The following is a 13317-nucleotide window of genomic DNA, read 5'->3' on the forward strand; positions in this document are numbered from 1 at the left end:
TTAGGGCTGTCTTTTTGTTCTTTGGGGATTTTCCTTTTTAATTTAGGGATTTGGTTGCATTAATAGGTCCACATAATTGATTAGTTTAAAACAAAAACCATCAAGAAATCAATTGGTAGATTATTGTCTACATATATTTTGTCCCTTTGATGGGGGATTTATATGATGATGCTGAAATACTTAATTTTCTTTGTCACTTACGCATTCAGCCTGTCGGCAATATTCTGCCACGCCACATCCCTCGCTTTATTGTTGGCCGCGGTATTGCCCTTCTTTTGGATTACATGGCTGTAATCCTCATATAGCTCCATGAGGAGGGTTTGCTCCGCTGCAGAGAACATTTCTGCGCGCTTTCCCTTGCTTTTCGGCATTTTTGACAGTGTTCGGCGCTCGACTATAATGGGCTTTTTATTTGCCCTGTGGGCGTGCACAAGTTGAGACTTAACAGGTGAGGCTTGACTAAGCGTCAGGTGGAGCCAGCTGATTTCACTTGATGGAACGACTTGGAGCTAGATTGGGAAGTGGAGCTTAGTCAAGCTTCAAGCTTACACCTAAGTCTGGCAATTCTTAGCTACGTTGATGGAATACCCCCCTGGTCAGGAAGTTCAGAAGATCCTCTGGCTCAACGTCTGGAGCTCCAAAACATTCTAGAATTGCTCCTGCAAAGAAAAGGCTCCTTAGGTTATCACGTAAAATAGATCATTAGTGCATATTCCTATTTTATAATTGCAGTGATGTTGCTGTAATACAGAAAATTAAAATGAATCTGTTTTTATATTAAACACTGTGACGTACAGTGTGCCCAATAACAAAGTTGTCACTTTTAAGAGTTTTCTGCATTCATTTACACATAGGACTAGTGAAATAAATAAATAAGATAAATGATCCACTACCACAATCGTACAAAATGAACACAATGCATCATATGTATAAATCACTTAAAAGACAAACCTTTCAAATATTTCTTTAAATTATAAAACTGTAGCACACTTCTAATTAAAGGCCTATATAATACACACAAACTTGAAAATGACCATGACAGGACAGACTGTCCATTCACATGCGACATATTCCTTTTACATTTGTGAGTTTGTGACGAACACATCATAGCCAGCGAGCTAACATTTATCCAGGGCTAGCTAGCTAACATTTATCCAGGGCTAGCTAGCTAACATTTATCCAGGGCTAGCTAGCTGGCTAGCAGGACAAATAAACAAACTTGCTAAACGGCATTTCACCTCCACCTATCCAGTCCACGCCACCAACAAATGCCTTACCTTTATCTTTTGACCGTTTTCTTTTTCTTCCGTTTTCCGCATAACTGAGTAAACTTCTTTTTGACGCCATTATTGTGTTTGTTTTGTTTAATATTCTCGCTAACGGGAAGGATGAGTAGCTGTCAATCATGCCCATCACACCTGTCGGCGGCCCGCTACGTCACTCATATTGCGACACTGCGGTCCAACGAATATGACGCAGTATTGCCACAAAAACACCAGTCACTGCTTATTATTGCAGTTTATTTTATTTATATCCTACGACGTTCATTTTTAAGCATATAAGGGATGTAACAAACACACGAGATAGCTATAGATAAAGACAGAACATTTTAATTCTCAGATGAGGATGAACATGCAGCTTTGGGCCCTATAAGCATTTGCCTAGTTCGCCTATAGCAAGAAACGGCTCTGCTGTAACATAAACATAGTGTAAACGAACGAAGGCAGAGTTTATTAGTGACGTACATCAAAAGGTCCAACGTCAAGCACGCGAAACGAAAGGGGCCAATGGTACATTGAAAAAAACAACGGTCTTTCGTTAGTGAAGCAAGGGTTCGATTCCCACTGATTGCTTTTTATGTATTTTATTGTAATAAGTATATAATTTATTTATTATCAGCTTTAAACCACATATCCATGTGGTGTAGTAGAACAGGAATGTGCATGGCAAATCAACTCCCATACAAGCAAGAAGACACGTCTCGATTGAACTGCATTTTATTCTCCACTATGTCCTAATAGAGCACTGTGTCATTGAAGCTTCGAGTAATGAACCTTTTTTTGAATCACGTGTCGAGACTTCAACAAAGCCTCGACTGGCTGGCCATCACTACGTATATGTCTATGGGCGTGTCTTCGAAGGCGTCCTCAGCCACACTGCGCATGTGCAAGAAAGTACGGAAACCGCGTTGGGACGGTCTTCATTCATTTTAACGCCTACAGTGCGTTTTAAATAACTTGATTACATAGATTCAATTCAGCACATTTTTGTAATCCCAAAACCTTTTTGTATTACATTCATGCAATGAAACTCTCTTGATTTATTTTTCAAAAGTGGAATTATTCAATAGTTTCACCTTACAAAAATGATGTAATGCAAACAACATCCATGTTTCACTTCTTAGAGTGTGTCCAGGGTGGACCCCGCCTCTCGCTCAATGACTGCTGGGATAGGCTTCAGCAGACCCTGTGACCCTTCACAGGACAAGCAGTTACAGAAGATTAAGTTCTTACAACATTCATCTGTCTTTCAGTTAAATAAATTTGAAAGTGACCTTCATGAGTTAAGAGGTTCATTTGTTCCTTCGCCTTCTGTAACTGTGGCCTTTGTTTCTAGGTCACACGGTTCTTGAGATATGAGGCAAAATGTAAATTGGCTTATTATAGCACCACCTAGCTGCTGGCATGTGTATCGACACCTCAGCAAAGTGACATGCTAGGACTTCTACCAAATTACCAGGTTTGATGCCTTTTGCCCTTGCAGTTTGTCCTGGGACCTAATCGAAGGGAGTGCACTAACAGGGCTGGAGCTTACCAGTGGAGAGGGGAGACTAAGATAAGAGGAGGTGAAGAACCCCAAGAAGAGCAGCACCCTTATCAAAGCAACAGTGGTTCTTCTCAAGGAGCGTCACACTGCTCACCAGTCAGTCTCTGGTACAAAAATATAAAAAATGCACTAGATTAATATATATTAAAAAAATAGCTGAGAGCTTCATGCTCTGTGCTCTGCTAGCTGCAGCAAACCACAGGCAATGCACATTGGATCTGGGATTCTCCACGAGTCAGTCACGTCTGCACACAGACAAAGCAAATCAGCTGCTGCCACAGTATCTGCACAGGTAACGGTGAGACAGAGGACATGGACAACACCTCTCTATGTAGGATGGCTCCATGAGCTGATTGGTTCACCATGATGAGAGCCAGGATGGAGCATCTCATCCTGCTACACTTCTTTCTTTTTCCAGAGAATACAAACAACCAGTAGAGTTGCTGCTGCTACTACTGCTGCTGCTATCAGTCCATCACGTCGTCTCCCTCTTCCTCCAGTCTCTGGTTCTAGACTCAACGTTGGTCTCTGAGTTTGAGGCTGATCAGCAGCTGCTGGAAAGAACATCAAAATATTAGTTGACACTTTTTCCATGGCCATCGTTACTAGAAGCCAAGGACTTCTAGTAATTTCTACTTTGTCAACTTACCCGTGACGTTGAGTTCACATCTGCCAGAGCTGGAGCCATAATCTGTCTCCACTTCACACTGGTACAAACCAGAGTCATCAGTCCTGAGTCTGGACACATGAAGTCTGATTCGTCCTTCTCTGAGGACGTCCTTGTCTCCCTGGACTCGTCCTGAAAACTGTTCATCCTGAGACTCTGACACCTCAACACCTTCATGCACATGATACAGAACCAACTCCTTCTGATTGATTAACAAGCTACAGATGATAAAGAGATGTTTGTAAGAAGAGTCAGGTTTGGTGGTGAAGGTCCACTCCAGGGTGATGTTGTGGTTCTCCTCTGCCTGATAGGAGCTCTGTGTCACATTCACTTCAAATGTTGCTGCTGAGGAGACAGAGAGAGAAAGAGAGGAGCAGACACACTGAGAACTGGAACATGGGAGTCTTTCAACTCCATCATTGAAGACTGACAATTGATTTGGACTTCATCAAGTCAATTTCTAAACTGACCACAGACACATGAGTTGAGGATGATGAGCAGCAGGATCCTGCAGATCATCTTCTCCCTGTGAGAGGAGACAGAGGTGAAGAGTCATGAACACATGAGGTCAAAGGTCACTCTCTGCAGATACAACAAGGACAATCTACAGTCTGACTTCATTCAGTCATTCCAACATCTGATCCTGTTCTTCATCCTGTTTGTTCCAAACCACCGACCAAAGAACTTTCTGACTAAACTCCATCAACTCCAACCGCTGCAGTGGAAGCAGTCACTAGAAAAACCTGCTGTTGTTCTAGTGTCTTTTATCTATTTATTTATTTTCTGCATTTAAAAAAAATAATAATAATTCAAACCTTTACCAGGTAAAGGTATGAATTACAGACTGCTCCACCAATGTGGTTTTGAATAGCAACATGATAATAATCTCTTGGATTTCCTTCATTTAAATAAATAATAGAAAGCATATATCAATAAATCTCTTTGAATCTATTTTAAGTTAAATGAGAACACAGCTTCTTTCTATCAGATTCAAACATCCAGAGTTCATGAGTTAAATCAAACTGCTGAGAATATTTGACTGGTCTCTGAAACACAATCCCTCCCGTCCCATACTGGTAAAAAGCAGCTCCTGAATGCATCCAACCAGGAAGCTCCTTTTTTTTCACTGCTGGTTCCTCCTCCTTTAATGGTGAGGACATTTAGTTTGACATTAACCATCAGTTACTGTTTCCTCAAGTCCAGAACAATCACATGTGGTATTTACCAGGTAAAGGTATGAATTACAGACTGCTCCACCAATGAGGTTTTGAATAGTGACATGATAATAATCTCTTAGATTTCATTCATTCATCTTGTATACCCGTTTAGTCCTGTTAAGGGTCACGAGGGTCTGCTGGAGCCTATCCCAGCTGTCATCAGGCGAGAGGCGGGGTACACCCTGGACAGGTCTCCAGTCCATTGCCGGGCTAACACAGAGACACAGACAACCATTCACACTCACACTCACACCTACGACCAATTAACCTAACCAGCATGTCTTTGGACGGTGGGAGGAAGCCGGAGTACCCCGAGAGAACCCACGCAGACACAGGGAGAACATGCAAACTCCACACAGAGAGGCCCAGCCGGCCGGTGGATTCAAGCCGGTGACCTTCTCGCTATGAGGCATCAGTGCTAACCACCTCGCCACTGTGCCGCCCCCTCTCTTAGATTTCATTAATTTAAATAAATAATAATAACATCCTCCATCAAAAGGTGAATCAGTCTCTTTATTTTCTCAGTTAAAGGTCCAGGTTGGTTTAGGACGGTGTCTGGGTCCAGAACCTAGTGTTTCTAAAAGGCTGGTGAACTACAGTAGAAAGCAGCTCCTGAATGCATCCAAGCAGGAAGCTCCTTTAGTCTGTTGGTGCATTAAAACACCTTCCTGGACATAAAGCTAAATGAATGTAACAATAGGAACTTGTGAGTTCTGATCTGAAAGAGGATTTCAAGTCCTTCTTACTGCAACAAAGAAAAACTCATCTGTCCAACAACCTTCTCTACATTGTTGTTTCAGTTCATGTCTTCCACAGAGTGGAACAAGGACTTTGACTTGTTCCAGCAAAAGAAATGTAGCTTTGTAACTGAGACACTTCTGGTTTTCCTGGTTAGAAACTAACTTTCACGTGCACCTTGACAGCGTGTTCGGCTCGACTTCACTCGCCTGGTTGTTTCTTCTTTCAGTCTACATTCTTTCCGCTTTGGATTGACGATGAAAACTATCACAACACCTCGTCTAAACCCACAGTGAACACAAAACATCCAGTTTTCTCAATTAAAAATTAAAACAGACTTACCAAAAGAGGAAAGACACGCATCCCACAATTAAAGACAAAAACAGTTAAGGGCAAACTGCTGTTCAGTTCTGTCTCCTGCATGTTACAGCCTCACATTCCATTTCTCTTTTATCCCTGACAGTACGAGAGTACGGTATTTGTATGGACATGTTAGGGTGTGTCAAAGATCAGATCATTATCTGCAGACATAATTTATGATTGGGCAGCATAATAGTACAACTGAAAATCAGGGAGTTTCAGACCTCCACTCTCATAATTCAGAGTTCATTTTTCCATGCTGAGTCCAGGCATCTTACCATGCTAAATAAACTGTCTGATTGTTTTTAAAACCCATAGGAGACCATTCAAAAGGGAACTTGTGCTTAACTCTACTGAAATCAAATAGACAGCGTCAAAATCTCACTTTTGTCAAGATTAACCATGTACCCAGAAAATAAACTGTATGTACCCGGTAGTTCCTGGAGGTAAGAAAGAGAGGGTTCAGGGTTGGTCAAAAATAAAATAATGTCATCAGCAAAAAGTGAAATCCTGTGCGTATCAGTGCCAATCTTGAAGCCACATATACTAGGACTGCTTCTAATGGCCTCTGACAGGGGTTCAGTAGTGCCCCCTGCTTTGAAGAGACTCTAGTCTTCTGTCCTTCTTGTGTCATGACCGACACACCATCTTGGATGCTGTTATCACCTCAACCCTTAGGCCCTTATCTCCCTTACAAATGGCAAGCGCAAAGAGGGCGGGGCTAGCTGGATCTGCCTGTCTGTTGCCTCTAAAAAGTCGGAATAAGGTGATCCTGTTTGAAATAACCCTAGCCTGGAGGGATCTATAAAGAAATTTTATCAAATCAATAAACCCAGCACCGAAAACCAAATTTCTTCAGGACACAAAACAGATATGACCATTCAACCATGTCAAAAGCCCTTTCAGCATCAAGTGAGACAGCCGTACTTGGTATCTTACTTTTGTTAGCAAGATGTATTATGTCAAACAAACGCCTTGAATTATTAGTGGACAGTCTATTTATAATAAACCCTGTTTGATCCAGACTGACAAGCAGGGGGAGGCACATCTCTAATCTTTTAACTGTCACTTTAGTAACTAATTTATAATCTGTGTTGAGGAGTGAGATTGGTCTATAGGAGGAACATTTTTGAGGATCTTCTCCTTTTTTTATGGATAATTGTAATAACAGCTTGAGAGAAAGAGTCTGGAAAACACCCCTCCCTCCTGCTTTGCTCGAGCACCTCCATCAACAGTGGTATAAGAAGGTCTTGAAATTCCTTATAAAATTCACATGGAAAGCCATTATGTACAGGAAGTCTCCCTGTCTTCCTCTGATAAACATGGCAAGTCAACGGAGAATAAGAAAGACTCATCAAATCAAATCAAAATCAAATTTTATTCGTATGGCACTTTTCATACTAAAAGCAATACAAAGTGCCTCACAGAGGCTAAAATCAGCAAAGACAAAAACACAGGCTAAAAACACTAAGGACAAAACCCAACCCTCCCACCCCCGTAAAAACACAGAGATACACAGAGACCCACCCCACCCTCTTAAATGCAAAGACAAAAACCAATTTTTCTAAAATTTTACTTAAAAATGGTAAGTTGGATACAGGCCTGTAATTCTTAAGAAGGGTGTGGTCTAGATTGCTCTTCTTCAGAAGGGGCTTCACCACCGCCGTTTTAAAGGAGGTGGGGAAGACACCCGTCTGAAGAGAGCAGTTCACAATGTTTAAAAGCTGTTCCTCAAGGAGCCCGTAAAATGTTTTAAAAAATGGTGTGGGAATTGGGTCTAAAAGGCAGGTTGTGGGGTTTACCTGGGAGAAAACTCGACCAAGTGTCCTTGCATCAACTCATTTTTAAGTTGCCATGCCAGCTCTTTGTGTGCTTTTCCCCCAAGTTGATAGAATTATTGTTTTGACCTAGTTATTGCCCTCTCTGCTTGATATGTATTTATAGTGTTGTATTTTATTTTCAGATTCATCAATTCTCTGTATTTGTCCTTAGTTGGGGCATTTTTGGTGTGTTTTCTCAAGTGCATGAATTTGTAGTTCCAGAGTATTAAGCTCTTCACTTAATATGTGTCTCTACTTTATGTTGCACCTCTCAAGCCAGGTCGTAACAGCAGCGTCAGAGAATATTTGACTGGTCTCTAAAACACAGTTCATCCAGACGGCAGGCATTCACACTGACTCTACACAAAGACAAAGAGAAAGGATGTCAGTGTGTGTTTCTGTGCCCAACATCAACACATTACTTACCCGCATGCAGATAACCATCTACAAGGACATGCTTCATCTTGCTTGTGCACTTGTTTGTGGTAGCCACACAGAGAAGGAACAAACATATTCTTATTTGCTACCGAGAGGAAACGGTGTGTTTTCTTCTTTGAAACCTCCATATTTTTAAAGTAAGCTACTTAGAAATGTCATCTTTTCTGTCTCTAATTCCTGCTTCTCACTCGATATGTCCTGGACCCATGCAGGGTTCATACTCAGACAAAAATGACTTAACCACCCCACCCTCTTAAATGCATTCGCAGGAGAGTATTTGCAGAAGGAGAGGGGGGAGGAAATGCGGTGTAGTGGAATATGCCATGGCTCTCAGACAGGCTCCACTTCTGTTTCACATAACACTTGATCTACCAGTTAGTATGACTCATAGTGTACATAAACCAAGATTGTTTTTTGGTGAGGCACACACGCCTTCTTGACTCCTGATTAACTGAGACAGCGTGAAAAAACAGGAATTCACTCGTCTTTGAAAAGTCAAATCAATTGTTGCTGAGACCTTGCTGTGGAAGAACATGGGTGCTGGTGACTTTCAGCCGTGTGGTTGTCCCACCCAATCACTGGGTGAGAATGCCATATAAGGCAAGCAGAGAGCACCTGTCTCCCTCATGCTTGCTGAAGGTTTTTTTTTTTTGTTGTTGTAGCCAGCCACGTCTTATCAGTGTGTGTGCACGTGTGAGACCTAGTTTTGGTCATTTTTGCGTTTGTTTGTCCCTTATGGTACATTTTTTATTTTCTTTTGCAGTATTTAGTTTGTTGCAACCCATAAATAGGATTATCCTGTTAGCTTTGTGTTTATGTAGTGTTTATGATTATGTAGATTGTTGTTCAGTTTGTATTGTGTTTCATTATTAGATCGTAAATTTAATTCTTTGATTTCTTTCGTGATTAATTCTGTTTCATGTTTCATTCCTAACCTGTTGCTCTCTGGTGTTCCCCATTCAGGTCCTGAGCCTACGGTGGTGGATTGGTGTCCCGGTGGTGGTGACCCCTTAATATTGTGTTCACTTTTGTTTATTTGCTTCACGTGTGGCGTCCCTGGGATTCTCCTTTGGACTTCATCAAGACAATTTCTAAACTGACCACAGACACATGAGTTGAGGATGATGAGCAGCAGGATCCTGCAGATCATCTTCTCCCTGTGAGAGGAGACAGAGGTGAAGAGTCATGAACACATGAGGTCAAAGGTCACTCTCTGCAGATACAACAAGGACAATCTACAGTCTGACTTCATTCAGTGGTTCCAACATCTGATCCTGTTCTTCATCCTGTTTGTTCCAAACCACCGACCAAAGAGCTTTCTGACTAAACTCCATCAACTCCAACCGCTGCAGTGGAAGCAGTCACTAGAAAAACCTGCTGTTTGTTGAAGTTTTCTCTGATGAACAAATGTGTTTCTGTCACTGATGCACTAAAGAGAAATCTTCAAGTTCCAGATCAGGTTCTGTTCACCATGGATCAACAGTAAAAGTTTAAAAGAACATTTATTTACTGCATTTAAAAATAACATTTCAAACAGAGAGCATGTGAAATGTTGTATCTTCAGATAAAGTGTTTCTGTTTATTTCAACTATGAGAACATGAATAAAGCCTTTGTTTCATTATTGCTGCTGATCATTGTTAACTGTTAGAAGATTTAATTATTAGTCAAGTAGAACAATCAGAGCTCATAACCTCCATGGTAGAAGTTATTAAGAATAAAGTGGAACAGTGCTCAGTTACCAACATAGAGAGGATTCATCACTGTTCACCTTTTGTAAAAACAAATTGACAACACTGGAAACAACACAGCCACAATTTACCAAACCACAGAGACTCTGGCACGTGTCCAGAGACAGTAATCTGTCAGGACATGCAGCAGATATTTCATCTTTCACTGCTTAGATCAGATAGTTTATTTTGTGCTTTTACTTATGTGGCAAAATGTAAATTGGCTTATTATAGCGCCACCTAGCTGCAGGCATGTGTATCGACACCTCAGCAAAGTGACATGCTAAGACTTCTAACAAATTACCAGGTTTGATGCCTTTTGCCCTTGCAGTTTGTCCTGGGACCTAATCGAAGGGAGTGCACTAACAGGGCTGGAGCTTACCAGTGGAGTGGAAAGACTGAGGTAAGAGGAGGTGAAGGATCCCAAGAAGAAGAGGAGCACCCTTATCAAAGCAGCAGTGGTTCTTCTCAAGCAGCGTCACAACGCTCACCAGTCAGTCTCTGGTACAAAAATATAAAAAACTGCACTAAATTAATATATATAAAAAAATAGCTGAGAGCTTCATGCTCTGTGCTCTGCTAGCTGCACAGGCCATGCACATTGGATCTGGGATTCTCCACGAGTCAGTCACGTCTGCACACAGACAAAGCAAATCAGCTGCTGCCACAGTACCTGAACAGGTAACGGTGAGACAGAGGACATGGACAACACCTCTCTATGTAGGATGGCTCCATGAGCTGATTTGGTTCACCATCATGAAAGCCAGGATGGAGCGTCTCATCCTGCTACACTTCTTTCTTTTTCCAAAGAATACAAACAACCAGTAGAGTTGCTGCTGCTACTACTGCTGCTACTATCAGTCCATCATGTTGTGTCCTTCTTCCTCCAGTCTCTAGTCCCGGACTCAACGTTGGTCTCTGAGTTTGAGGCTGATCAGCAGCTGCTGGAAAGAACATCAAAATATTAGTTGACACTTTTTCATGTCTCAAAAATCAGTCAGTATCTTTATAAAGGACTTCTAGTAACTTCTACTTTATCAACTTACCAATGACAGGAGTTCACATCTGCCAGAGCTGGAGCCATAATCTGTCTTCACTTCACACTGGTACAGACCAGAGTCATCAGTCCTGAGTCTGGACACATGAAGTCTGATTCGTCCTTCTCTGAGGACGTCTTTGTCTCCCTGGACTCGTCCTGAAAACTGTTCATCTCTTCTTCTAAGACCCTCATATTCAAGAACAGATAATAGGAAAATGTCTAGAAACAAAAAGCTAGTTCATAACTAATATTAACAGTTGTTTGTGTTGTTGTGTATTTGATGTCGTTCAGAATGTGTGACATCAGCTCAGGAAGATAAAGAACAGCAATGCAGTAGAAAAACTGACTCATAAAGTTTCAACTGGAGATCAGAGACACATTAGAAACATCTGAGAAGATGTTGGAGAAACTCTGACTAGAGAGCTGCAGCTGGTATCAAATAATAGTTAGGCCTCCAGAGATCAGATATCATTATCTAGGTTGTCTCATTATCTATTGTTTAAAAGTCCAACAGTGCAAAGAAACAGCAGCATTGGTTCTTGTTGTCATGTGTTCTCTTTAGATGCTGCAGGATCTTTAAAGTCTTTGTTTTCTAGCTTGGTTCTAAACAAGAACACACTGTTAGTCAAGAGTCTTCTAGTCCTTCACGTTTAAAGGACGTCTTGTCAGAGTTTAGGACAGCAGGTCTGAAATCTGCACTGATCACTGGATTGAAACAATGCTGAGAAACACGACTGAAGGAACGAAGGAATCATGTCGCTCCTTTGAAAGGACGACAATGGAAATGACACTTTGTTGATACCTTGTTCAAAGAGGAGCCCTGTCTGAACTGTCAGACATTTTTATTCCTTTTTGTAAATAACACAACTTCATTGTCCAACTAAGGAGCAGAGGGTTTAAAGGTTTAGAGGCAAGTCTGTAAAATAAAGAAAAAGTGTCATCTTATTTTAATTCAACCTCTCAGTATCATATTTATTCTCATCATTCTAAGACCGATGCAGTTACAAACCTTGTACAAGTCGACGAAACACACCATGATGACACAAAGATCAGCTGCAGTCTGTTCACCTGCTGGACTTTATTTGATATGAAGTTAAATGAGAACGCAGCATCAGAAGAAATTATTAAGAAGTGAATATTTATTAAGAATTCTTTTTCTTCCTCTTGAAGACACCACAAAGGCAAGATATTTAATGTACAAACTGATGAACTTTATCGTCTCATTTTGAGTTTGATGCCTGCAACATGTTTCAAAGAAGCTGGGACAGGGTCATGTTCACCACTGTGTTCCATCACCTTTACTTGAGACAACACTCAACACTAATAGTTGAATCTTTGCAGGTGGAATTCTTTCCCATTCTTGCTCGATGTACGACTTCAGTTGGACAGGTCTGGACTGCTGGCAGGCCAGTCTAGTACCTACCTACTCTTTTACTACAAAGCCACACAGTTGGAACACGTTCAGGATGTGTCTGGACATCGTCTCCCTGAAATAAACTAAAGACGTTGATTGGATGGCAGCATATGTTGCTCCAAAACCTGGATGTACCTTTGAGCATTAGTGGTGTCTTCACAGATGACATCGGCACTAACATGCCCTCAAACCAGTGCAGTTTCTGGCTCTAAACTTTATGCTGGTAACAATCTGGGCGATCCTTTTCCTCTTTAGCACAGAAGACACAGCATTCATAATTCATAATTGAAATGTGGACACATCAGACCACAGCACACTGTTCCACTTTGTGTCCGTCTATCTCAGATGAGTTTGAGTCCAGAGAAGCCGGCGGTGTTTCTGGGTGTTGTTAATTTATGTTTTTCTCTTTGCACGGTAACATGCGAGTGGACCCCTGCCTGGTTGCTTGGATTTCCAGCTACCTCACCGATAGACCACAGTACGTCAGGCTGAAGGACATCACGTCTGACACTGTGGTCAGCAGCACTGGAGCTCCACAGGGGACTGTACTTTCCCCTATCCTCTTCACCCTGTACACCGCGGACTTCTGCTACATCTCAGACACGTGTCACGTCCAGAAGTTTGCAGATGACACGGCCATTGTGGGGTGTATCAGTGGCGACGAAGAGGAGGAGTACAGGAGCCTGGTGAGGGATTTTGTTGTCTGGAGCCACACAAACAATCTACAGCTCAACACCTCAAAGACTAAGGAACTGGTCATTGACTTTGGGAGGGACAGACCCAACCCCAGACCAGTTCTGATAGGAGCAGAGGAGGTGGAGGTCGTGCAGACCTACAAATATCTTGGGCTGTGGCTGGACAACAAACTGGACTGGACGAGCAACACGGGGCAGCTGTACAAGAAGACCCAGAGCAGGATGTACTTCTTGAGGAGGTTAAGATCCTTCAACATCTGCAAGAAGCTCCTGGGGATCTTCTACCAGTCTGTGGTCGCCAGCGTCCTGTCCTACGCTGTGGTGTGCTGGGGTGGGAGCACCTCCAAGGCAGACCTCTCCAGGTTGGAGAAACTA

General features: G+C 42.0%; 1 protein-coding gene across 2 annotated transcripts; it reads right to left on the reverse strand.

The window, feature by feature from the left end:
- Positions 1-593: 593 nt before the first annotated feature.
- LOC311489306 (uncharacterized protein) lies at positions 594-5856 on the reverse strand. 2 transcript variants are annotated; one of them, XM_084546330.1, is made up of 4 exons: positions 5791-5856; positions 3964-4019; positions 3476-3838; positions 594-3377 (listed from the first exon to the last, which is right to left on the reverse strand). In XM_084546330.1, the coding sequence occupies exons 2-4, from the start codon at positions 4010-4012 to the stop codon at positions 3223-3225; spliced, it is 567 nt and encodes a 188-aa protein (XP_084402456.1). In that variant the 5' UTR covers positions 4013-4019; positions 5791-5856; the 3' UTR covers positions 594-3222. The 2 variants fall into 2 exon arrangements, with proteins under 2 accessions (XP_084402456.1, XP_084402455.1); XM_084546329.1 differs by having other exon boundaries at positions 594-3380.
- Between the last annotated feature and the right edge of the window lie 7461 nt (positions 5857-13317).

Source organism: Chelon labrosus, assembly GCF_963514085.1.
Source record: "Chelon labrosus genome assembly, chromosome: 1".
Lineage (NCBI taxonomy): Eukaryota > Metazoa > Chordata > Actinopteri > Mugiliformes > Mugilidae > Chelon > Chelon labrosus.

Excerpts from the sequence above, each read along its gene's own strand:
- LOC311489306 (XM_084546329.1), bottom strand. The coding sequence starts at position 4,012 with ATGATCTGCAGGATCCTGCTGCTCATCATCCTCAACTCATGTGTCTGT. Across the intron at positions 3,839-3,963 it reads CCTCAACTCATGTGTCTGTG|CAGCAACATTTGAAGTGAAT; the intron begins GTCAGTTTAGAA and ends CTGTCTCCTCAG. Across the intron at positions 3,381-3,475 it reads ATGTGAACTCAACGTCACGG|CAGCTGCTGATCAGCCTCAA; the intron begins GTAAGTTGACAA and ends TGTTCTTTCCAG.